The 26642-nt window shown below is 39.3% G+C and overlaps 2 protein-coding genes across 8 annotated transcripts in view; one reads left to right on the plus strand and one right to left on the minus strand.

Annotated features, from left to right (window-relative positions):
• The window catches only part of AP4S1 (adaptor related protein complex 4 subunit sigma 1), a 49838-nt gene extending 32584 nt beyond the window's left edge, over positions 1-17254 (plus strand). The window contains exons 3-6 of one of the 3 annotated variants that reach the window (XM_082618605.1): positions 1291-1377; positions 3067-3135; positions 6236-6247; positions 14169-17254. In XM_082618605.1, coding sequence (XP_082474731.1) covers positions 1291-1377; positions 3067-3135; positions 6236-6247; positions 14169-14297 — 297 coding nt within the window. In that variant the 3' untranslated portion in view covers positions 14298-17254. Of the gene's footprint in view, positions 1-1290; positions 1378-3066; positions 3136-3263; positions 3416-6235; positions 6248-14168 lie in introns of those variants that run through there. The other 2 variants (XM_082618604.1, XM_082618603.1) reach the window with 2 other exon arrangements.
• Positions 17255-17394: 140 nt separating this feature from the next.
• HECTD1 (HECT domain E3 ubiquitin protein ligase 1) overlaps positions 17395-26642 on the minus strand; it is a 91042-nt gene continuing 81794 nt past the window's right edge. For all 5 annotated transcript variants that reach the window (XM_082618582.1, XM_082618584.1, XM_082618580.1 and 2 more), the window contains 9 exons: positions 26392-26519; positions 24442-24643; positions 23103-23240; positions 22219-22826; positions 21142-21220; positions 20923-21016; positions 20076-20226; positions 18467-18611; positions 17395-18355 (listed from right to left, as the gene is read on the minus strand). In XM_082618582.1, coding sequence (XP_082474708.1) covers positions 18218-18355; positions 18467-18611; positions 20076-20226; positions 20923-21016; positions 21142-21220; positions 22219-22826; positions 23103-23240; positions 24442-24643; positions 26392-26519 — 1683 coding nt within the window. In that variant the 3' untranslated portion in view covers positions 17395-18217. The remainder of the gene's footprint in view (positions 18356-18466; positions 18612-20075; positions 20227-20922; positions 21017-21141; positions 21221-22218; positions 22827-23102; positions 23241-24441; positions 24644-26391; positions 26520-26642) is intronic.

The raw sequence follows: 26642 nt of genomic DNA on the forward strand, positions 1-26642 counted from the left end.
CATTGAATGGCTTTCCCGTGGAAGAAATGCCATAATCAAAACTTGCAGCTTCGGGGCTTCCCTGGTGGCGCAGTGGTTGAGAGTCTGCCTGCCGATGCAGGGGACGCGGGTTCGTGCCCTGGTCCGGGAAGATCCCACATGCTGCGGAATGGCTGGGCCCGTGAGCCATGGCTGCTGAGCCTGCGCGTCCAGAGCCTGTGCTCCGCAACGGGAGAGGCCACAACAGTGAGAGGCCCGCGTACCGCAAAAAAAAAACAAACTTGCAGCTTCGGAAATTCCTTGACGGTCCAGTGGTTAGGACTCTGTGCTTTCACTGCCAGGGATGCGGGTTCGATCCCTGGTTAGGGAGCTAAGATCCCACAAGCTGTGTAGCATGGCCAAAAAAACCCACACCAAACCAAAACAAAACAAAAAAACTTGCAGTTTCATTCCCAGGTACATCTGAGCACCATAGAGCAACATATCCCATTGCAAAAAGTCATACCGTTCTTGCTCAATCACATTTGGACAAGCACACCCAAAAATCCAAAGGAAGGGCAACACTGTACCTTCAGCCTGCTGTCCAATTCCTGTCCACCCAGTGCCTTCCTCTCCTCCTTTGTACAATGGCTTTAGGAGAGAGATGAATGGGAAGGGAGTTGTTTCCTCCACTAGTCAGTAGTGGTAAGCTAGTTATTAATTCCTATACAGCAATATTTACAATGGGAGATTTTTGTCTAGTATCTGCCACACAAAAGCCATCTTTAAATAATTTATAAAAAGAGCCTACATTGATTCTTCTCAAAAAGAAATCAAGATTTTTCTTTTTTTGCATGTGTGTATGCTCTGTATATTTGGCTCTTGAATGACTATCAGATAGTACAAACAGAATCTCTAATTGCTTCCAAAAGAGCCCAGGGGAGATGGAAAGAAGAAAATCTTCTTTATCATGTTGGCTTATTTTCACTTTTGGAGGCAGTCTAAAATGCTGATTATTTAGTAGCCTTTTCTTTGCTGGCTGAGTGCCACACAGAGCCAAGCAAAGGAATAAGAAGACATACAGGTGGGAACCCATGTGAACACTCAGACATTTTTCCAAGACCACTTCTCCACCTCCCACTAGAGATGCTTCCAAGCATTCCCCTGAGTACTGTGAGGAGGCGGCCAGCAAAGACTGTGTCACATCTTAATGTTGAATATTTCTAGGAATGTGTTAACAGATACTCAAATCAGAACCTAGAAATTATGCATGCCATTTTGAAGAAACCCCTGTCAACCATAGGAATTAATGTCTAATTATGTTTTGTCTAGTGCTCTTTCATTGAATATAAGGATTTTAAGCTGATATATCGGCAGTATGCAGCTCTCTTCATTGTGGTCGGAGTTAATGACACTGAGGTAAGATAATAGAAGAGCTTATGGAAAATACAAGAAATTAGGAATAACAGTGATTTAAAAAAAATTTATTTAATTTTGGCTGCATTGGGTCTTCACTGACACGTGCTGGCTTTTCTCTAGTTGCAGTGAGCGGGCGCTACTCTTTGTTGTGGTGCGTGGGCTTCTCATTGCAGTGGCTTCTCTTGTTGTGGAGCATGGGCTCTAGGCACGTGGGCTTCAGTAGTTGTGGCACGTGGGCTCAGTAGTTGTGGCTCGCAGGCCTTAGAGTGCAGGCTCAGTAGTTGTGGCTCACGGACCTAGTTGCTCCATGGCATGTGGGATCTTCCCAGACGAGAGCTCAAACCCGTGTCCCCTGCATCAGCAGGCGGATTCTCAATCACTATGCCACCAGGGAAGCCCAACAGTCTGATTTTTATTCCTCCTTAAATTGACATTTTCTTCCCTACTTACCTCCATAACAATTAGCTTGACTCTTGAAGGATATTGGTTTTTATCAAGGCTGGGGAAACTGTGTGGAAGAGATAAACTTAGGATTTTTTTTGGATTAGATGAGCAATTTGTGGAGAAGCACAAAACCACAGAATGCCTTCCTCGACCCTAAGCAATACCAGTTTCCTGCCCTCATTCTGTGTGGCACAGTGGGGCAGCTTAGCCAAGGGTAGAGGCCAAACAACTGTGGCATTAAACATAGGCTGACATTTCAGAAGGCAGAACAAACTGTAAATATGGTTGTGTTATAATTACATCTCATCAGATATAGTTCACCTTTTCAGAAATGGTCAGTCCCAGATCAATAGCACCTTTGGCCATGGAATCCCTGAAAGGGTATTTAAGATCTAAAATACTTTGAAATCTCAGTTGATTGTTTTTTTATCCATGAACCAAACTTTGAGATGGTTTCCCCATCTTCACAGATGGAAAAGTGATGACATGAAGACCCCGGGGGAAAAAAAACCAAAAAAAAAAAAAAACCTGGCTTCAGCCAGTTGGTGATGAAGTCAGGGAGTAGACCTCAAAACTCTATAATCACCAGACACAATCTGGTTTCAATTCAGCTAGATTCATTACGGACTTTTCAAAAAATCTTAGAGGTTAAAGTTTTGTACATGTCCCCTATTGATAAGCTGCTTTTAAACAAATAAGTCCTAGAATTATTCTGAATATTTGTCAACAGGAAGCTGCTTTGCTCACATTATCTGTTTACCAAATGCTCTAAAGCCTGGTTGCTGACTGGGCAGCTCCATGTCTGATTTCCTCAATAGGTCATATTAAAACTAACTGCACCCGGGAATTCCCTTGGTGGCACAGTGGTTAAGAATCCACTTGCCAATACAGGGGACACGGGTTCGAGCCCTAGTTCGGGAAGATCCCACGTGCCACGGAGCAACTAAGCCCTAGTGCCACAACTACTGAGCCTGCACTTTAGAGCCCGTGAGCCACAACTACTGAGCCCGCATGCCACAACTACTGAAGCCCATGCACCTAGAGCCTGTGCTCTGCAATAAGAGAAGCCACCACAATAAGAAGCCTGCGCACCACAATGAAGAGTAGCCCCTGTTCGCCGCAACTAGAGAAAGCCCGCGCACAGCAACAAAGACCCAACGTGCCAAAAAATAAGTAAATAAATAAATTTAAAAATAAATAAATAAATAAAATAAAACTAACTGCACCCTTCCTTTTTTATTTCAGAATGAGATGGCAATTTATGAATTCATCCATAACTTTGTGGAAGTTTTAGACGACTACTTCAGCCGAGTGGTAAGTCTAATGACTAAAAAATGGTTTTCGTCCTTAGCTCAATTTCCCAGAAATGGGTCTATGTCAAAAATATGTGTCAATGGGCTTCCCCGGTGGCGCAGTGGTTAAGAATCCACCTGCCAATGCAGGGGACACGGGTTCGAGCTCTGGGCCAGGAAGATCCCACATGCTGCAGAGCAAAGCCCGTGCGCCACAACTACTGAAGCCCACACACCTAGAGCCCGTGCTCCGCAGCAAGAGAAGCCACCGCAATGAGAACCCCCCACACCGCAACGAAGAGTAGCCCTTGCTCACCACAACTGGACAAAATCCACACGCAGCAACAAAGACCCAACACAGCCAAAAATAAATAAATTTATATATAAAAAAATATGTGTTAATATAGAGCTTTAATGTGTAAAAGTTAAAAATCAAATGATGCCAAATTTTCATTACCTTTCCTTCTGGCTCATCCAACGTGTTAGAAACCTACGTGTCTTAGATCTTTATAAAGAACCAGTTCTATAAGACTAAGAACCTCTTGTGTCTTTCTCTCAATTAAGATATTTTGCTATCAAACTTCCTCTCTCTTTTCTTCTTTCTCCTGCTTCCCCTCCTAGGACACCAGGACCCTTTTAGTTTAAGAATCATTTCCATCCAAACCCTTGCTTTGAAGATCAAAACCAAGTTCCCTTAAGGAATACATGAGTTCCTTTCCAGCAGTCCTTTATTTTAACAGTTGTACTGAAATGTAATTTAATAACATACAGTTCACCCATTTAAAGTGTATAGTTTTTAGGGCTTCCCTGGTGGTGCAGTGGTTGAGAGTCCGCCTGCCAATGCAGGGGACACGGGTTTGTGCCCCAGTCCGGGAAGATCCCACATGTCGTGGAGCGGCTAGGCCCGTGAGCCATGGCCGCTGAGCCTGCGCGTCCGGAGCCTGCGCGTCCGGAGCCTGTGCTCTGCAACGGGAGAGGCCACAACAGTGAGAGGCCTGCGTAACGCAAAAAAAAAAAAAAAAAAAAAAAAATCCATCTTCTTATTGATTGCTTGGGGAGAGCACTATAGACCAGCACTTTCTGTCCAATAGAACTTTCTGCAGTGATAGAAATGTTTTCTATCTGTGCCATCCAATGTGATAGGTGCTAAGCCACATGTACCTCTTGAATACTTGAAATGTGATTAGTGTAAATAAGGAATTGAACTTATAATTTTATCTAATTTTAATTTATTTATATCACCATGTGAGGCAGGTGGTTACCATACAGACAGCATAGCTGTAGTTCCAGCTTATCTCCTGATGACCACTTTCTTAGACAGACTGGTTGCAAGTCAGGGTCTGTGATTCAGAGCTGGCCATGGTTAGTCACTTTAAGGGAACACCTATCAAGAAGAATATAATTTCCCAAAATAGCAATGTTTTAAACCTAGGAGAATAAAGCGTGGGTACAGGCACTATCATTGCTAAGGTTTTTAAAATTATTATATTCGGTAACTAAGAATAAATAGCAGGTTGCTGAATTTTAGCTGTTATTCTAGGGAGAGAGTCAGTGACCACATAAACCACAGAAGTAAAGATTAGAATTTAATTTAAGCCAGGTGATTATACAGGACTTGGCGAGTACTAAGGGATGACCCGGTTTAGGATGACAGTAGCAAAAAGAAGAAAAAGAGGAGAGAGAAGAGAACCCTGGGAAAGAAAATAGAATCTGTCCCACTCATGGAGAATGTCTTGTCATCTAAGATTTATTTTTAGGTTTGTGAGTTTTAAACAGTTTTTCTGGGGCTATTTTTAATCTTAGAGTTTCCAAATCTTAAATTTGGAGATCAATCTCATGCTGTCTGGGCTGAAAGAAGCATCTTAACATCACATTTCAAAACAGAAAGCTAGCCCAGTTAGCTTCAAAAGAGGCAGTTTTGCAAGAGTTGAGGGCTGTTGCTGTTGAGGAAGTGGGATCAGAGTTGTCAGTGCTGCACCTGACAAACCTTAAGTCCTTTCAGAGATGAATTTAGCTGTTTCATCTTTTCTCCATCTATGACTTTTTCAGGACATAAATTTGTTCATTAAAAAAATTTTAAAAATTTAAAGGACAGATCATCAGTGAGCATGCCGTTTATTGATACATACTGTTAGGTACATTGCCTTTTAGGCTTTATGTATCTGTTTGTATCTAACTATATCTATATCTATCTACATATATACAGGGGATAATGCTGTATATACCATTTTATGACTAGCTTTTTTATTTTTTATTTATTTTTATTTATTTATTTATTTTCGGCTGTGTTGGGTCTTCGTTGCTATGCACGGGCTTTCTCTAGCTGCGGTGAGCAGGGGCTACTCTTCGTTGCGGTGCGCGGGCTTCTCATTGCGGTGGCTTCTCTTGTTGCGGAGCATGGGCTCTAGGTGCGCGGGCTTCAGTAGCTGTGGCTCGCGGGCTCTAGAGCGCAGGCTCAGTAGTTGTGACGCATGGGCTTAGTTGCTCCGCAGCATGTGGGATCTTCCCGGACCAGGGATCGAACCTATGTCCCCTGCATTGGCAGGCAGATTCTTATCCACTGCACCACCAGGGAAGCCCCAGACTAGCTTTTTTATTTAACAGTATGTCAGGACTTATGTACCTATGTCATCATTTGTGGATTTGCTATAATTTATTGAAGTAGTCCCCCCTTGATAGACACTTAGCTTGTTTTCAGCAGTTTGCTACTATAAATAACATTACCCTGAATATGCTGTCACACATCATTGTGCCATTATTTAATTGTTCCCTTAGGAGAGACTTCTAGAAGTAAAACTGATGGATTCAAACTGTGTGCACATTATTACGATGTTGTATATACCTATCAAATTACCTATTATCTGTAAAGGTTGAATTAGTTTATTCCCTCTACACTCTAAAGGTGAATTGTTCTAGCCTATAAAAGTCCTCTAAACTGCAGCCTATTTCTTTTTTTTAAATCACTGTCCCAAACTCAGGGCCTTCCCACACTCAGGCTTCTGTCTACCGAGCAGCCTCTCCCACCTGCTTCCAGGCTGGCAACCAGAGCAGCTGCTGTCTCTGCTAAGTGCATTGTGTCCCAGTGTCTCCTTCTCATCCTTGGACTCTTTTCTCTTTTCCAGAGTGAATTAGATGTATCCTTTTTCAGTGCCGTGAACCAAGTTTTCCATAGTACTTGGCAAAGAACAGGCTAGTCTTGATCAGGTAAGTGCCATGGGGCAGGAAACCAATTCAGCAGAATCCAGAATTCAGAAGGCTAATCATCAACAGCTCTGACAAGACAGCCAGAGGTACAGGTGCTTTGCAAAAACCCTCCACCCTTTTTCACAAAGACGATTCTTGTATTTTTCAGACAGGGCAATGCTATGGTGGTAGTTAATAATCACTCTTATATATTAATTTAACTTTTGCATATGGAATAGACTTTTGCAGAATTTAAATAACACAGCCAGAAAGGGCTTGGGCCTCCTAGAGAGAATGGATTTCCATAGCTCTAGGTATAAATCTCCAGAAATTCCCCACATGATCAGAAGAAGGGCTTCAGGGATGATAAACTGGAAAGTTAAAGAAATTGCCTGGCTTGTATTCATCTCCTTTTATAGCAGAGGAAGCTCTCCTTTTCTTCTCTTCTCCTTTTTAAATCAAAGTATCCAAGGGCCCCAAGAACAATCATGATTTACTTAGAATATTGCAGGCCTGCGGATTTTGGCAGGAGCCCACTGGGCTTTGTGTGAGTGCTCTGGAGGCAAGTTGTATTTTAAGTTAATTTTTACTTCAGAAATCTGCTTACCACTTGAACGCAATAAATAGGTGTCCTCTGAGAAAACATCAGGCTTGAATCTGAAATAGTAACATTAATTATAACAAATATATATTAATTATAACATGTTTATGTGTGTGTATACACACACACGCGCACACACACACGCACATACACACACACACACACATACATACACACATACACATTAGATACCTATGCCCAGAAACAGTATGCCAGAATATTCTGGGGAAGTGGCCATTTACCTTTTACTATTGATAGAAAATGTCATGTTGATAAACTTGATTTGCAGGCTGTATTTGAAGCCTCTTTAAATCAGTTGGGGAAATCTGAGTGCCCTCTAGTGGTGAGTGACCTAAATCTGTGGTCCTTTTGACCTAGGAGACCCAAGACCAGGCTGTATATATTAGGGTGTATTTTTATTCAGCATGTCACATTCCATTTTAACTAAGTTCTTTAAAGGAATTCAAAATAAATCTCTTCCTCCTTGTACAGCGTAATAAGAAAAATGACTTTTGATTTAAAAAGTCATCAGGAAGACAGCAAAAGCTAATAGACACTTTACTGGGAATATAGATACCCAACTTTTGCTTTCAGTGCTGCTACCAACTGTCTGTGTGTATCAGACAAGACACATAACCCCCTCATCTCAGAATGATAGAATTAAACTAGAAGAGCCTTAATACCCTCTCAACCTTAATGTTTGATGTTGCCATGACTAGGTAACTGAGCTATCTTACACCTAGAACAGGATGGGGAAGTCTTGTAAGTCTATATATTCAGAGAAGTAAAGTGAATCAGATATAGTAGGATGTGTATTATAGTTGGACTCAGTGTGTTGATGTGTCTTATATATTGACTAGGTGTTTATTAAAAGTAGAGAGCAGCTAACATTGTGCCAGGGAAGCTTCCTTAGGCCTTGAAAGGTTGAACCAGCAGCTGATATAATTGTAACTTGGAACCGGTTCTCCCAACACTCAGAGCACGTAACCTTTGTGTTTGCTCAGATTAAGGAAGCCTTCCACGTCCGTCTGCTTGGAACAGACACGATTTAAGCCTCAGTCTTGTTGCAGCAACAGGAAGGTGGGAGTCCAAACCTTATGGAACTCCCAAGAAGCCCTTTACTCGCAGTCTTTCTCCAGAGACTTTATGCCCTGAAGCCTTTTAAGAAGGGAGCAGTTTTCCAGAGCCTATAGCGTTAGACATTGGGAAATTAAATGCATTGTTTACATTTTTCCCTAGTATGGGCTTGTTCTACTTCTAAGAAGACTAACATCGCAGAGCAAGGCAGATGGGTTATTAAAAAGAAACGACATAAGCTCAGGAAATCAGGACAGAAGTTCTGGTTTGTCGAAAACCCTTCTACTAAGTGGAAACTCTCTGTTGCAGAGTAGTCTCAAGTGGGGCGGCCTGTACCCCGGGGACTAAGCACATCAGGACCTAAACCATTCACGTGCGCTAAAGCAGCTCTGATACCCTCTTTACATTCCACTCCACCTGCGGGGCTGAAATGTTGCCTGAGGACTTCTGTCAGGAAAGTTTGCCCTTCCTCATACTTTGGTAGACTTATTTAAGACTTCAAATTCCACGAATTAAGATAGTTTTCAGGAATCAACCGATGAGCTTCTCAATATGGGCTCAGCTCCGGAGCCCCAAGTTTGCTGAATTCTCCAGACAATTCATAATTCAAAGGAGCAATCTGATCCCCTTCTGCTAAATAGTCAGAGGATGGCACCCATGAACAGCACTGTGTAGAAGTCCAATTCCTCCCCAGTTCAGTGCACACCTAATGTGTGTGAAGGTACGAAAACCCTTGACACCCCTTTTGGTATTTGGTGGCCTTAAAGAGGCTTAAAGACTTGGTTAATTTTGGCTAGAATGGAATGCAGCAGTACTGCCTTCAGACCCAGACAACCAGGGTCCCCTTCCTGGGCCCTGTGCTTTAGAGGACCCTACTCTAGCTCTCCTTCAGCAGCACCCCTCTCCATGGGGTAAGGATGCTTACCCAGAGCCGGCAGGGGCCCCCATCCACTCCTTGACCACCCTCCAGCACCTGGGTCCCCAGAATTTAGCGGGTACCTGGTCATCCCAGTGCCTGCTGCTAGGGCCTATGCAGGTCTCTCTACCACCCCAGGACTGGAGGCAGGAATGATAGAGAGGCTGGGATGGTAAGGGGGATATTCCACATGCATGCATGGGAGGAAAAGCCAGGAACAAGCTGGGGTTCCTATTTATATTCTTGTGCCCCCTCCCCGACAAATATAGGATAGCTCTAGAATCCAGAATGTTTTCTTCATTCAAAAACATCTTAAAAAAAATCTTTAGAACACTCATGTTTTTACTTTGTAAGTCCTTAAAGTCCAAAAGCTCGAGCAATTAATTCTAGAGCCTAAAAGCTCATATGCGTGATGTGAAACATGCTCACTTTACCGCAGCTGAGGGTGGGCGAGTAGGAAGGGCCTCCATCCTCTTGCACTCTCTATGACTCAGCTAGTTATCTACCAGGGTGTGCCCTGGAGGACTAAAAGCACCCAGCCAACAATAAGAGCACCGCTAAGATTGCAGTCAGGCCCTGATCAGGCCCCCAGGCCCAGTAAGGGGACATCTATCTGTCGTTCCTTCATTACTTTCCTAAAATCCCAAACACCTTTAGAGGTCCAGAAACCAGAACAGGGCTTCTCCAAATGGGAGATAATTTCAGCCTGACTTAATGAGAAATCACAAAAGTAACTTGTTCAACTAGGGGCTACGGAAATACTGGCAAGAAGACCAAAGAAATTCTCTGGGGAAACCATCCAACACTGAAGTGGCAGCTTCTAAAGGAACTGAAATTTTCTCGGTGGTCTCTCAGAAAGTTAAAATAATTGTTATTACAAAAGGATTTCTTTTGAGGTATGGTGGAGCATGTGACTACATCAGGAATAGCTTGATCATATCAGAAAGGAGTAAACTAGCCTTCCTCTCCCTGAAGGTTACTTTTGCGAGTCATAGGGTTTGACTGCTTTGGAGTTGGAAGAAAACTACACAATCATCAAGTTAAAATCTCACTTTTTAGACAAAGAGGCTAAGGCTCAGAGACGGATACCAGTTCTGTCCCAGGGTAGCTCTATGGATTGATTGTCCCAAACCAAAAGAGCTACTTTTGGCACAGAGCTGGTACTGGTCTCCGGGTTTGCAGAGCCTTTGATTCTAGGGCTACAAATGTGATTTAAGATTAAATTTGACACACTTTTTGAAAATTCATAATCATCTGGAGTAGATTGTAGCAAATTAGTCTCTAAGAAAACATTTATAAAGTGCCTGGCACCATGCTGTCTTGGTGTTTCCTGAATTAGGGAAGAAGTTTTAGAGAAACCCTGGTCTTCGCTTGGAGGAGTCATAAATAATGAAAAATTTTGAAGCGAATACCTCAGTGTCTTGATAAGAGCATGCTTTCCAAAAGTGACGTTCACGTCAGAGATTTCTAAACATCTTCTTTTCCTTTTGAAAATATGTCCATTGAAGCAGGGCTGCAAGAGAAGAGAGCAGGCCCCTGGGCCCAAGGGAGTGTGTGCAGCTGGTCCAGTCTTTGGGAAGGGCAGGCAAGGAGGGGTAAGGGAGCCACAGCCCTCTCCAGCATGAGAGTTCTAGTCAAGTCATGAGTGATGAGTCTCAGAATTATGAACAGTCTCCAAGGGAGTCAGCCATTCACCTGGGAAAGGGATGTGAAAGTTCCAGATTAAACAGTTCTGCCTTCCAGGCCATTTTGGCCCTCCCTAGCCTTAGCCATCTCTCTATATCCTTTAAGTGTGTTTCTGAGTTCTTTAGGTGCCATATTCATCCCCTACTATTCCTCCTATCCCTCCCTACCAGGTCCCTCTGCCTTACCCCTACTCCTTCTGTTCTATGCTTCTGGGTTCTGTTTTACTCAGGAATAGTGGCAGCAAACTATGAGAAGCAACAGAGAATCTGGGGAAGAAAAGAGAATGACAGGCTCATTGACCCCAGTGCTGACTTTGATATTTGTATAATTTTACATAAGCCTATATAAACTTAAAAAAAATTACACTGGGATGTCTTTGTTGCTCTCAGAATATGAATGGATCTTTCAGGAAAACCTACTTAACAACAATAAAAAAACACTCCTTGGGGCTTCCCTGGTGGCACAGTGGTTGAGAATCTGCCTGCCAATGCAGGGGATACGGGTTCAAGCCCCGGTCTGGGAAGATCCCACATGCCGTGGAGCAACTAGGCCTGTGAGCCACAACTACTGAGCCTGCGCGTCCAGAGCCTGTGCTCCACAACGGGAGAGGCCACAACAGTGAGAGGTCCATGTACCGCAAAAAAAAAAAAATTGATTTCAAGTGGCACTAATATTACTGGGGTCCTACGCTATTCAGCTCCAATCCACATTACATAGAAATTCAGAAAGGCTCTAGGTTTCCGGGTTGGGAGAAAGTGGGGCTTTACGAATCTGCTCTTTAAGAGGCTCTTTCTAGTTCATATCAGTTCCAACCTTAGGGTGCCCATGAAGGTAAACAAGTTTCCTCAAGGATCTTTAAGTCAGTTGAATTCAGTAAAACCTGAAGGTTGGACCCTCTTAAACTAGTCATTCTCAGCTCATCACCTTAATAGACCAACAGCTTGTGCCTTTCTTGCTTCTTCCTATTCCAAATGTCAGGGCTAAAGTATGATGCCTCTGCTTATTGCCACGGGACTTGGCATATAGGGCATTTTCTGGTCCCTGCTCACCTGGCTTGTAGCCCAAATGCCATTACTCTTGGCTTTTCCAGTGTGCACAAGTAACTCATAAACCAAATCAAGATGTGAACACCAGCTGGATTCTTATTTTAAAGGAGTCACATGATTCCAAGGGGAAATCAGTTTTCAGGCTTTTGCCTCACATTGGATTTGGTCTGTGGTTTCCCTTTATAGTGCCAGAAAGTTGCATGATTATTAGGGGTTTGAGCCAGATACTCAGATAGACAGGCAGTCACATGCCCACAGTACCGAATGCCCTCACTGAGCAATTCACGTTTCCAGGATGTTGGGAAATTCAGACTTGCTGAAGGACCTTGTCCTTGCATTGTGAGGATGTCAGTGGTTGATATGATTCAGCAGTAAATTCTAATCTGAATTTCAAAACACTGAGCTAGTTGTTCAAGGGGACATCTGAATTACTGACCATATTCTTGCCAAAGGTGGAGCAGTCTTCAGAGCAGCTTGATCCCTGCATCGATTCAAATAGATTAAAATGAGATCTCCTTCTACCTCAGAATCACCCTGGATGGGTCGACATTTTTAAAGGCACTAGGCTTTAAACAACAAGGTCCTACTGTATAGCACAGAGAACTGTATTCAGTATCCTATAATAAACCATGATGGAAAAGAATATTTTAAAACAGAATGTGTATATATGTGTGTGTATAACTGAATCACTTTGCTGTACAGCACTAATTCACACAACATTGTAAATCAACTATACTTAAAACAAAAAACCTTGACACCAAAAAAAAAAAAAAAAAAAAAGGGCACTAGGCTTTCATTGCCCTTAGTGAATACAACAGCGGGATTCTACAGGGCATTTTTTTCATGCAGTCACCTGTGCTTCCCAGCTCTGCCTTCCTTTATACCTGGCTGTCATTCCTACCTTGTCCTGGCTTCTAAGTTCTGGCTTCTGGGTCTGGTGAAGAGGATTAAGTCAAGCGCCTAATATTCCAGTCCCAATTTGGCCATGGACAAAACAATCATCCATCTAATTGGAAGACATTATTAATAGGTGTAACAGAGTAAAGCTTTTTTTTTTCTGGGTCACTTAAGGACAGTTCCCATGGGCTTCTGAAAAAATTTATTCTGCTGGAGGACTATTTGCACAGAGCTTAATGAGGTATTAACACAAAGCCTAATAGAAACTTAAAAGTCATTCACAGGATTGTCTCATTCTCTATAGATGTACTTCACACAAATACAATAGACTTGAACATCTGGAATTATTGGGAAGAAAAATCAGGTGGTAATGGCTCATTTTACAAAGATTCACTAATTATGAACTCCCATAGTGCATTTAATCACTCGCTTGTTGAATGAAATTTGTCTTTTTGAAACAATCTGTCAGCTGTTTTTTGTTCTGTTTTTTTCTAAACAGACGAAGATTGTGCTCTTTAGTGATGGAAACTTAAGATAGTAAAGCATAGAATTTAGAAATGTTCAACCATTATCATCTTCACTCTCAAAAGAGTTAAATTCTCTCTTCCAGAACAGGTCAGTTCTCTCTTCCAGTTCAATTTCACAAAAGAAGAGTTAGGTACTCAAATGAAGGGACTACAGGAGGAAGGACTTGGCTCTTTCTAATTAGCTAGACATCATAGTCTAACAGTGTTTTCTTCTCCCATGCCCTGTACTAACTTTCCAATAAGAACGTCAGTAAGCTAAAGTGGCTCCATAATTCTCAAATGAGTATTTTTAGAATGCTCCATTTATAAGAGGTAGTCTCTTGAAAATCGGAATTTTTATCTCCTTGGGAATTAAGTCAGCATTGCCTTTTCTTCATTCATTTCTCCTCGTGGTTATTTTTTTCTTTAGCCTGTCTGACACAAAAGATGCTCAAGGTGCAGTATTGTAAAGGCATTTGTTCTGGGGTGGAGGTTTGAGGGCGGTGGGAGGATGTATACTCAGCAGCCTCAGGCCTCTCCTGGGAAGTCTGGAAGCAGAGCAGTTAAGCTCAAACTTTCGGTTTAAATTCCAGCTCTGACAATTACTAGCCATGTGACTGTAGGCAATGGCTTTGAGCCTGTTTGTTCCTGTGTAAAACGAGGATAATGTTACCATGTACATCACCTAGTCGTAGAGAAGACTGAAATAATACATGTAAAACACTCAACACAATGCCTGGAACATAATGAGTATTCAATAAGTCATGGCTATTACTGTTGTTATTATTGTCTGGGAAGACATTGTTCTTGAGGTCAGGTCACACTCTTACCAAAATTTACTTGCTTTGTTCTCCAGCTCTTAGTAGAGATTCCGTCTCCCTCTGGCTAAAAGGTATAGCTGTTCCATTTCTATGTCTATTGTCCAGTTAGCCTAACCCAGGTGAAATTAGGTATATATGTGTACATGAAGGTAATAATTTCTAATATAAATACCAATTTTAAATTTAATTTCAGGGATTCTGTTAAAAAAAACAAACCTTCACGCTTAGACTAATTTACACTGGAAAAATTCCAGGCAAAGTCATAAGTTACTATTTACTGAATGTTAACATTTTTGTAACTAATTTCCTTAAATGACCCTAGATAATGTTTAATTTGGATAAAGTACACATCATTTTGGATGAGATGGTGTTAAATGGCTGCATTGTGGAAACGAATCGGGCAAGAATTCTTGCCCCTCTACTAATTCTTGATAAGATGTCAGACAGCTGAAAACAGAAAGGCTCTGCCAGACAACATCGACTTACAGGAAATGAGGACACCATGGAATACCTCTCAACATCACTAGCCCAAAAGAATCTGGAAGACCAAACACTGCAAAATGGGCTGTCCTTCCAAAGACATTTTAAATAGGTGTTTTCCACAGTTCCTAAATGGAAAACAAAACTGTATTTTAAAACATGAGGCACAAAGAAAATTTTTCTCTAAACGGAGAGGCAAGTTTTATTTTCTGAAGCATTTTTTTTCTCACTTATTTAGATTTTGTGGAGTACTGAGGGAAACTCTTTTGGTCTCTGCTTCCCTTTGCAAAGGGATAAATTCAGGAACAGCATCATGGGGTGGGAAGAAAATGTGGCACCTACTGGCCAATAAACTTTTAAAATTGACTTGAACATGCATAGCACTTTGAATAATGCTGTTTTCTGAATGCTATCTTTTTCCTTAAGTCAAAATGTGTGTACCTAATGAAAATTGCAGAATCAAATATTCTTTGCCAGTTTCTAAAAGCCTGATATCCATTTTATGGGTACTTGGCAATTACAATGACATCATGTAATTAACTCTATAGAGAATGTTACTACCTAATAATGAATCGCTAAGACAACCCTTATAGCTATCCTACATGCCATATTGTGAAGAGTTAGTCTTAGTAGTAAACTTATTTGTAAATGAAATTTAGTTCAAAGTTTAAAAAAAGAATGCAAGAGAACATCTCTGTTCAGGTTGCCATGAAATGACTCCGTCTTCCCCTCCCTTTTATTCCTTCAACCCCTTCTCCTGGAATGTGTTGAAGCAAAGAAAACTTCTAAGTCACTATAGAAGAGCAATGCTCTGATCCTCCCAAACCTTTCTGTGTATATGCTTTTGCTTTGTAACAGTAGGAGATACAGAGCTGTCTTAAGTAAAAGCAGGTTCATGTGCATGTTAGGGTAGGAGGGCAAGTACACTGGAGGACACAGAAATATAGTCTTGATACATGAAGATATTGTGCCACCCTATGGAATTCCAAGAGTTCTTTCACCTACAACACTCTGTCCTGCAAAAGAGGACGTAAATGGGCATTCTAGGCAGTAATTCATTCAGTATTGTCTGATCTCTCTCCCTCTCTCGTGTGTGTGTGTATAGGGGGATTTTGTTTAAGTTCTCTGTGTTTCTAAAACTTCACTTACATATTTCAAAGTTTGCATCTACCAGGCAACCAGTCAATAATGGACTCCAGAAGCAAACCTTAATTGTTCTGGACTCATTCAGGAAGGCAGAGGAAAGGCTTCTGACCTGCCAGAACAGTGAATGGTATGCATTAAGTAGTCAAGGTCTGGGGAAAGCCCAGTCTAAATCAAAGTGCTTTGGAGGTCTTTCTGACATAATTAGTTGGGAAACACTGGCCTAGTTGGTAGGCACTTAATCAGTAGCACATTCGGGTAACTGCTGAAACTGGTACACCAGAAGTAACTAGGGAGTGAATAAAATTAATTTTGGGGTCACACCAAAATAGCATTCAAATAACATCTTGGCACAGATTTTAGTACCTTGAGAGAATAATAATTAAAAAAAATACTAGGTAGATACCACTGGAAAAAATACTCCAGAGGCTAGTGTATGTGAAGACCCAAGTAGATGTCTCACAGTACTTAATACACAAAGTGAACTCTAATGTGACTCTCTGTTGTGTGACAGGCTGTGTCATCATCTCACTTCAGGTTTATTGCTGAACTGTGACTACCAGCTTTAAGTGATTTTCAGACTCATGAAATTTATGTCTCAGACTGGTCAGCTTTACCTTGTTCTTGGACTTTTAGTTCTACAGGAAGATTCCTGACATTTCAGAGTTACTCACTGTATAAGACTCATCAACTTTACCTGCTGTAGCAATGTGCTAGACCAGGATTCAGCAAACCTTTTCTGCAAAGGACCAGACAGTAAATAGTCTAGGCTTTGTGGCCCATACGGTCTTTGCTGTAACCACTCAGTTCTGCCACTGTAGTGCAAAAAAGAGCCATAGATTATACATAAATAAGTCAGCATGGCTGTGTTCTAATAAAACTTTATTTCTTTATGGACACAAATCTGAATTTCATAAAATTTTCACATAAGATATTATTATTCTTTTTTATTTTTTTCAACCACTTAAAAATTTAAAAACCATGTTTAGTTCATGGGCCATACAAATGCAAACGGCAGGCCACAGTTTGCTGACCCCTGTGCTAGACTAGTCTTGGTAAAAGCTGGCTATTGACAGACATTTTAGAGACTTAAATAATACACATAAACTGGATTTTAATTCTACTGCTAGTGTAAAGTTCTAGTCATGCATCCATGTATTGAGACAATCGCCACCACTGTTTTCTGGATTAAAGCATAGGTCATACGTTTAAATATTGCTATTATGTTTTATTTTAACTTTTATTCTCGCAGAGAACTGTGAAGCTAACAATAAGGTAAATTATGTGAATGCTGCCTCTGATTACATAGTCACAACATTCTCATGCAGAGAACAGAAACACTACTCAAATGATTGACCGCAATGGGAGAAATCTCTTCTAATGTAGAAAGGGAACATACCTTTTAAACAGGTAAATTGTGGGCAATTCCAAAAAATGCTTTTCACGCCTATAAAATCCATTTGGCTAAATCAGACCTAGTGACATTTCTTTTACCTAGATGCATAGATATGATAAGTCACAGGAAAATGGAAATATAGCCCCTTTTCAAAACCAGGAAATAGCATTATCCCAGTGGTTTCTTTTCACACTAACACAACATTCAAAAATCATTCTTGGATCTTAGACTTACACATCGCTGAAGATACAATGGTAAGTAGCATACTTGGTGTTTAAAAAGTTAACACAAATAACTTGGCTATTTTTACCTGAAGAATACTTTAAAGACAGAACACAAGAGTTGGATCACAAGCATGTGAACATACATTTCTCCTAGCTTTCCAGTTTCAGTAAGTGTATTTACACAGAAAAATACATTTCTTCATGTAGTAATTTCAAAAAACTATATATCTCAATGATTCAAAATGAAAAGTATACAGTTAAGCTCTTAGGTCTGATGGCTGCAGTGAAACATTCACATGACACAGTTTTGTACGCTGCAAACATTTTAATGATTATTGTTGAGAATACATTTTGGAAATTTTTTTACTTCAAACTGCAACAAGTTAAATAAATGTTTATAATATACAAAGAAAATACAACCAAAAGTAAAACTTGCTTTAAGTGTGCCTTGCACCTAAACCAGTGTTTTCTCCCCCCCGCTTAATATATCTTTATTTTTGAACTGCAAAAACACACTTAAGAATTTGATCTTTATAGTATGGCATTTAGGAAATAAAAATATACTCCCCACCTCAAAGAAATAAAAAGGCTGTGCATGATTATATGCCAAACAAAAGAGAGAACACTAGATATACTCTGATAGTGCAGGCATCATTAAAAAGGAAAAGAAAAAGCTTGAGATGCTCATTAACTCTATGTTTTAAGGAAGCAGGATTTTTGACCGAGTAGCTTAAAAGCCAGCAAAACAGGCATCAGTGATGGCAACTGTAGTGTATGAAGTATGAAATGACAAACTTTACACAAATACACTGTTAGAAATTTACCAATGAACACTGAAGATCTGAGAAGCTGCTCTTTGGAACAGTCAAGTAGGACCACCTAATTCCAGTCACATGAGCCCTTGTAGCAACACAAAGTGTTCTGTGCTATATACTTGCTGGCTGGATAGTTAAAGGATTTGTTTTGTCATTAGCAGCTAACGAACTTATTCCATGTGTTCTTAAAGCCTTAATGGTGGAAAAAAGGCAAGTGTCATTAGCATGGAGGATCATATACTTCTCTGCACACAAACACAAGAGGCTTCACTAGAATTTTAAGTCTCTGATATCTCCCATTGCACTTCAAAGCTCAGTTGAGATGAAAGCCTTTCTCCATTGTAGCAGCTAGCAGGCGCTCTCTCATGATCTCCTCCGAAGAGTATTCCGGCAACTTTAGATAATGTACACATGTATTCACTGATGGGTAGCTTGCATCAGTAGCATCAACCTACAGAAACAGAAGTGAAAATAACAGAAGACCATGACTTTAAATATGTATTTCTTTCAATCCTTAAGTATCTTAATTCCATTTAGATTCCCCAGTAGCTAGAGTTTGTACCTTGCGTACAACTGTGAGCCTGGGATGCAAGTTAGCCAGTCCACCTGGGGGTAGAGTTGAACAACCAGTGGTAAACTGCAGGAATGCCTTCCTCTCATCTGAAGACATGCCACATAAAACCCTCACAAACCTAAGGAAACCTGGGCTAAAAGAAGAAAAAGTTATATTGATAGCTGATTTAAATGAAAAATACTACCATTACTGTATAAGCCAGCAATAACCCTCAAAACGAATATCCGCATGTTGGAAGAACAACACTGTCTAGAGACTCTTGGTTAAGTATGAAATAAGCGGATACAAACTACTTGAAAAATATCCTTCAAAGACTGATACAGATAGACTGAAACACTGATGGAGTATAGGAATCAAATATGCAACAAAGGCAGCAAATCAGAAAAGCTCAAGATGAACATGCATAATTCACCCAAATATGGCTAAACTAGCAACAGGGATCTGAAATAATAATTTTTGTTAACAGTGAAATAAAGTATCACTATATGCTACAACATGGATGAATTTCATAATTATAATATTAAATAAAAGAAACCAGACCTTAGAGAATACATACTTCATGATTTCATTTACTAAAGTTCAAAAAGCAAGCAAAATCAATGGGAATAGTGATTTAATGACTAGAAAAGAATAAGATGGGGATGGGGACTTCTAGAGTTGTTTCTTGTTCTGGGTACCAATTATATAGGTGTGTCCATTCTGTGAAAATTCTCCAGGATGTATGTGCAATTTGTGTACTTCTCTGTTATGCTTCAATAAAAACTTTAATACTTAAAAAAACTATATATACAATGTCATTAAATTTAAAATAATAATACTTTCTCATTTACATTTGAAAACTTAAAAAAAAATACAGGGCTTACAGTCTTAAAAAATGTCAGTGGTACGAAAGAAAAAACATCCGAGGAACTGTTGATTAAAAACATATCACAACTAAATACAATTTCCTGATGGGGGAGAATGGGAGTGAAGTGAGTGCTATTAAAGACATCACTGGAATAATCAACAAAGCTGGAATGTAGACTATAGATTAGCTAATAGTATGGAATCACAAATTTTGCTAACTAGTATGGCTATGTGGGAGTATGGCCATATTCTGAGGAATGTACACTAATGTATTACAGAGTAAAGGTACAAGATATATGCAACATATCCTCAAATGGTTCAGAAAATATGTGTGTGTGTGTGTGTGTGTGTGTGTATAAAGAGATAGTGTAAAAGAAATACAGCAAAACGTTAAGTACTGGTGATTCTGGTAAAGGATATATAGGAATTCTTAACTATTCTTCAGCTTTTCTATAAGATTGAAATTATTTGAAAATAAAGGTTAATATAAAAGCAATAAAGCCTAAGGGTTTACAAATGACCCAATTTTTAAAATGAACAGTTAAAACACAGTGAGAAAAGGAATGTTAACATCAGCCAAGATGACTTTTTGTGTGAACTCAGCCTTATCAGTGAATATACATCTTAGTAACGGTGAGACTTAACTCCTTTCTCATTTTATGCATATAATTCACTGAGTCATTTAGAGAACCCGCCATTTGATTTTGGAACATAAACAATTTGTTGATCTTAGAAAATAACCAATACATACCTATCACGTGTATAACCCAACTTAGGTTCAGTATAATTAATAATATCCTCTGCTGCCCAGGATGGCGACTGATTTCCACAAAGAATCATTTGGACTTCTTCATGGCTGAAGGAACTTAATTTCTCCATTGGAAAAACTTTATTAAACCCATCTACATTACACACACAGCAAAAAACCAAAAAACACACAACTCAGTTTCTAAGTTATAATTTCAAAATAACAAATTTCAAATCAAGATACTCAACTAAATGGATAGAAGATAAATATTAATAAATATTTGAAAAAGCAAATATAAATGAAAATAGCTTGAAATAAAAACTGTGCTAGGGTTTTAAGTACAGAAATTTTTGCTTATTATCACAACTGTAGACAGGGAGAGAATATTCAGACACTATGGTCAGTAGCCAAATTCTAATAATTTCCCAATCAGTTCTTATGTCATACAAGCCAGCCAAGGCTATGTTCTCATTTAAAACTAGTAAGTGATAAACAGTCCAATGTATTTTGCGTCAATCTTTATTTGAAGAATTTAGGTTCTAACATAGTTTAACTCATCTTGATCATGTAATATTGGAAGTACGCAACAATATTATATCCACTTACAAATGAAAAAACAGAAGCCAAAAGTGGGTCCCTCATTACTCAGGAGGACCAAGCTGAGGGTATGCTACAGCTTGAAAATGTTCCAACCTATTCTGAGTACTCTGCAGGACCTAACTGTTGGGAAGACAAAAAACTAGAGGGCAAATCTAGAGATTACTAGCAATTTTTGAGCATAGCAGTACGTTCATTTCAGCTGTCTCAAAGTAAAAGGAGAGGGATTCAACTAAAGAGCCTTAAAAATTACCTCTAAAGGCTTCCATCTGTTTCTGAATACCCATATGCATACAAAAGTCAAACATCAAATCCACATATTCTTCTGCATTATCCATTGTTACCATCTGCAAAGGAAAATTTATCAACGTAATTGTTAATATCTAGGAATATTTCGGTAGCGCCTAGTACAACTGGCCTCATTAAGAGGAATTTTCTAGACTTACAAATATATCAAAAGCAAAATTTGTACCTCATCTTCACCACTTGGCTTGAGATCCACAGCTGTAAAACCATATATTCTTGAGGAAGGGCAAAACTGGAAATTTAAACTGGGAGGACAGAAAAGGATTAGATTAACATTCAGCTACCATTGGTGTTTAATTTTTAAAACACTGCCGCCAAAACCATGAGCACCTCCCCCAACAATAACAAAATCATTATACCAGCTTAGATATTAAGTATGGGGCCTTTTAAAATGCAAAACTGTGTGCACAAAAACTATTTGGCCAACTGTTTACCAAACCTGGCTTTGCAAGCATTTCATGAAACATCACCTTTCATGTTTCACTTCCTCCTTAGGCACAAAATTAATCAACTATGGATTTTTGTAATGAATTGTGGTAGCAACATGTTTACAAGATTTTTCTTTTTTTTTGCAAAAGAAACTATTTTTTTTTACTAAAGTTGTTCATGCTCTGTTTTTACCCCTGCCTCAAGTCAAACCTTGAACATATGAACAACTTATCAAATACAACTTCTCAATGTTATCATCAAAGAAAGAAGGAAAGGAAGGAAGGAAAAAAAAGACAGCAAAGCCTTGCAGTCAATCCAAAATCAGTTTAACATACCAAGGGTATAATAATTACATGTATATAAATTAATGGAATTTTATCAAAAGATCTACAGCATCTGAGTTAGTTAATGCAGCCACTGGGGATAAGGCTTACATACAAAGCAAACTATTCTGAGGTTTTTCAAGTAGGCTATATATATCAATTAGCTAATGAATTTGTCAAAATATTATTGGCTTTGGACTGTTTATACAAGATATATATAGTTACCACATTTGATAAATCAGATAATCTTTCAGACGTCTGATGATTAATAAACTATATTCTGGTATTCTGAGTGCTCTCTTTATAATATTAACAAATCAAAGGATCAAATCAAATATCGATATTTCCTAAAGCATCTTATTATTGTTAACAGACTGTATATTCATATATTGCATATCCATGAAGACAAAGGAACAAAAGCTTTAGAATTTATTCATCCATTAGGTTGAAGAGTATATATATATATATATATATATGTATATAAAGCTTACCCTAAATCCTCTATGCTAAGTGGAGGCCCAGAACCTGATGGATTCTTCAGCACTAGTTCTTGTAATTTTGTGTTCTTCTCATCTTCAGAAAGACCTTTGTTGCTTAAAATCTGGCGCCTCTTGATAGCAAGGTCTTTAATTTCTTTTAAAAATCTGGCTCTGTGTGGGTTTACTAGTTCAAAGTCTTCCCAAGTTAAAATTCCATTAAACCAAGCTGGGGGTTTTGGTTTGGGGGGATCTAGAATAAATTCTGATTTTGAATCCTCTTCAAAGCTTCCTACTGAGAGTGAATCATGACCTTCTTCTGTAGAGGCTTCAGACTGACTTTCAGTACAGTGTAAGTCTCTATCACCTCGTGACTCATAAATCAATTTACTCATATTGCTTTTAATGTCACCCATACACATAAGTTTAAAGAAAGGTTTAGAAATAGGTAAGTCCACAAGTCTATTGTCTTGAATGCATTTGGCCAAGAAAATTCCAAGGAAATGAAAGAGTTTTGTGATCCTTTCAAGCTCATCACTATCTTGTGGAAATGGAGCTGTAAACAGTCCACATGATCTCTGAACATAGTATCCAGGAGGTTTCAATCCACCTCCAAGATCGACCTAATTTTTTAGAGGGAGAAATGCAAAAAAAAATGAAAAGATCCATAAACATTAAACATCTTAATTCAGCTATCTAAAAGTATCTATAAACACATTTTATTAAATAGGTTTTATAGACTAAATTTTACCCTTTAAAAGCATTTAAATAATATCAGGATTATTCAATAATAAAAGTAGAGTCAGAAAACCTGGCTTACATTCTGGAAGCATAAATGATTTTTAACCCTCTAAAAGCAGAATCGCAAATCAAATCACAAAATGGGAAGTATATCTTACATGACGAGATTCATCATCTGGAAAGTTATCATCACAAAGCCAAGCTCCCAAATCAGTTCTCTGGAATTCTGCTGCCACCAGAGCATAAAATTCTAATGTGGGCCCCAAGCCAGTTCCTTCTTCTCCTAAAAATTCAACCTAAACATGAACAGATAAATTATGGGGGAAAGTAAGCTTAAAAAAATTTTAATGATCCCATTCTTGCCAAAAGCCAGTCCTACTGTAATATACTTTTTTTTTATAGTAGCGGTATAATATAAGCCACACAGAAGTTTTTATTCCAGTTTTTCTAAAGAGAAATTTGATTTGTTGTACACTATTCCATATTTAAACACTGTGGTGAGCACTGTCCATGCATCAACTTACTTCTCGCAACAAACCTACAAAATAAATTAACATGTCCTTTCATACCAAAGGAAACCAAATTTCAGATAAAGAGGTTATATATCATTTGCTTGAGGAAATGATGGTATACAGATTTATGTGTGTGTGCATGCACACGTGTGTCTATGTGACACCAAAACCTAAACTCTTCCACTTATTTCTGACTTTAGGCAATCACTTTAAAGGTTTTTTATCCATACTCCATGTATTCCAAAAATTATTTGAAGCAGCTTACCAAAACACACAGTGCATGTTAAAAAAAATAATAATAATTGAGAATTATCTGGGTTAGAGGACTATATGGGTAAGAAGAATAAGATGAAGGCACAGAAAATTCTTGTTTTGGGGATGGGGGTGTGAACGGGCAGCATGTGGGATCTTAGTTCCCCAGATAGGGATTGAACCTGTGCTCCCTGCAGTGGAAGCACGGGGTCCTAACCGCTGGGCCGCCAGGGAAGTCCCAGGCACAGAAATTTTAAAGTGAAAACCATAAGCCTTATAAATTTTCTAGAGATGTATTGTATTTATCATAATCAGTCTGTGATCCAAAAATAAACAAACCAGGTGGCTGACATCTGTGACAGGAGAGGTATTTCTTTCCTTGTCTCTCATATATAAGGAATAATATGTATATAGGATATAATCAACAATGCCCACAATAACATTTCTGCAGTAAATATACTGAATTTCTTACCGCCATTTGCTACAACATCTCTCAATATCTTCATGAGTGAAGATATTCTTTGCTGCTCATTAAGCCACGAGATCCTGACCCCTGAGGAGGTGAGCTGACATCCTCTTATGAAAGATGCTCTGCCAGAGGAGAAGGCCTTTGCACAGAGGGCAGAGAAATCTATCTACACTTCTATCTAATGCAGTTTTTTATGTGGTGGAAGACATAGACTGGTTCTCTAATTGTCAGTCCTGCACACTAAAAGAAATTATATAGAGGTACCTCAAGAACTGATTTCCGATCTGCATGTATTTGCATGACATTCTCAGCCCACTCCATCAGTGATTCACCACGTGGAACTTTCACTCTTTCATGCTTGAGACGACCAACACGAAACTCTCCAGGATCATCTCGCCTTACACTACTTGTGGTCCTTGTTCTTTCCACAGTGGCCTCACGTCGGTTTTGTAACCACACTATTGCTCTGAAATAGAAAAATACCTATGTAGCTGTAGCATACAGCAACAGCTGAATGTACTACTAAACCAGCAACAAAATTTAAAGATTTAAGAATTTTTTAAAAATCGTATTTCATCAGATGATCAAATATACTAATCTTATTTCCTCAAACAAATTGAGAAAATATTGAGTCTATATTTTCCCTTTTTACTTTAGCCATTAACAGATCAAAATAAAGGTCTGTGGTCCAACCCCACACAACACAGAAAAATATAGACAAACTCATAATACATAAAATATAAACATTTCCTAAACCAGAGAATGTAAAACATGGTTAAGCTATCTTTATTACTGTGATACAAATTGAAAGCCAACACAGAAACAGTGTTGTGATTTTGAAACATTTTCTTTTTAACAATGCAGAGTTAACCCATCTAGGATGGGAGAAAGAATCTTGAATTAAGAATAAGAAGATGAAAGATCTACTCTCATGTGTGCTACAATTTTTTTGGTACTCTCAAGCCAATCAGCTATGTACTTTGAGAATCAGTTTCCTCATCTATAAAATAAAAATCAGGGAGTTCCCTAGTGGTCTAGTGGTTAGGATTCGGGGCTTTCACTGCCATGGCCCACATTCAATACCTGGTCAGGGAACTTAAGATCCTGCAAGCTGTGTGGTGCAGCCAAATTTTTTAAAAAAAATTGAAAAAAAAAAAACCCCCCAAAACAAACCCACACATATAAAAGTCATAACCAAGGCCATTAGTCACAGCGGGCCTCTGGTGCTATGTGTGCAAATGCTTGGTAAATGATATGAAATGGTACAACAATGTAACTAAGGGCAACAGGCAGCTCCATTTAAATTATAACGTTTCTACATCTACTTTGAAAGTACTCTGGGTATTCACTCAACAAATATTTACCGAGCACCTACAACGTGCTATACACTGCAGCTAGAGCAGTGAACAAAACTGCCAGAAATTCCTGCCCTCCTGAAACTTTCATCTAGTGAAGGAGACAGAAAAACAAAAAGAAGTAAAATGGTTTGTTAGATGGTAGTAAGAGAAAAATAATGGCCAGAAGATATATTTTAATGTTATCAAAGCTATTTGCAAGCACTAAATTTTGTATTCTTGGGAATTTCAGCAACTAATAATTTATGTAAGCCACTTAAATACTGTACAATAAATGCTAGCTAATGGAAAACACAGTACTTCAATCCACACTGCTTCAAGAGTGCTTATATCCAACTGGAAATCAAAAAATGTTTAAATGTTGGGGCTTCCCTGGTGGCGCAATGGTTAAGAGTCCACCTGCCGATGCAGGGGACACAGGTTTGTGCCCCGGTCCGGGAGGATCCCACATGCCGCGGAGCGGCTGGGCCCGTGAGCCATGGCCGCTGAGCCTGTGCATCCGGAGCCTGTGCTCCGCAACGGGAGAGGCCACAAGAGTGAGAGGCCCGCGTACCGCAAAAAAAAAAAAAAAAAAGTTTAAATGTTGACAACTCTTTTTTTTTTGTGGGGGGGGCCACACCTCACAGCTTGCGGGATCTTCATTCCCCCACCAGGAATTGAACCCACACCCTTGGCAATGAAAGTACAGGGTCTAAACCACTGGACCACCAGGGAATTCCCAAATGTCGACAACTCTTTATGAGAAAACAATATATTCCCTTCATCAATCTTGAAATAAAGTATATATGTACATTTTGAGCTTATATAAAACATTTAAAAACACATTTATTCTAAAAATGTAAAATGATACACCTCCTACCTTGATGCACCAAATGCTGTACATGTGAAATACAGCTGTCTAGTTTCAAATGGTATTAGAAAAGGACACTTGCTGGTTAACTGTTCACACCAGTCTGGCAGAGCCCCACTTGCCAATGCCAATGGTTCCTGCAAATTAACAAATAACAGTGTCTTAAAGCGATTATGAAAAAAGACAAAAAGGAGTCAATTCTTAACAGGAGAGATGGAGTGAGGTAGCAAAGGAAGGAGAGGCAATACATTCAAAGTCCA

This window comes from Mesoplodon mirus (assembly GCF_964341445.2).
Source record: "Mesoplodon mirus genome assembly, chromosome: 4".
Classification (NCBI taxonomy): domain Eukaryota; kingdom Metazoa; phylum Chordata; class Mammalia; order Artiodactyla; family Ziphiidae; genus Mesoplodon; species Mesoplodon mirus.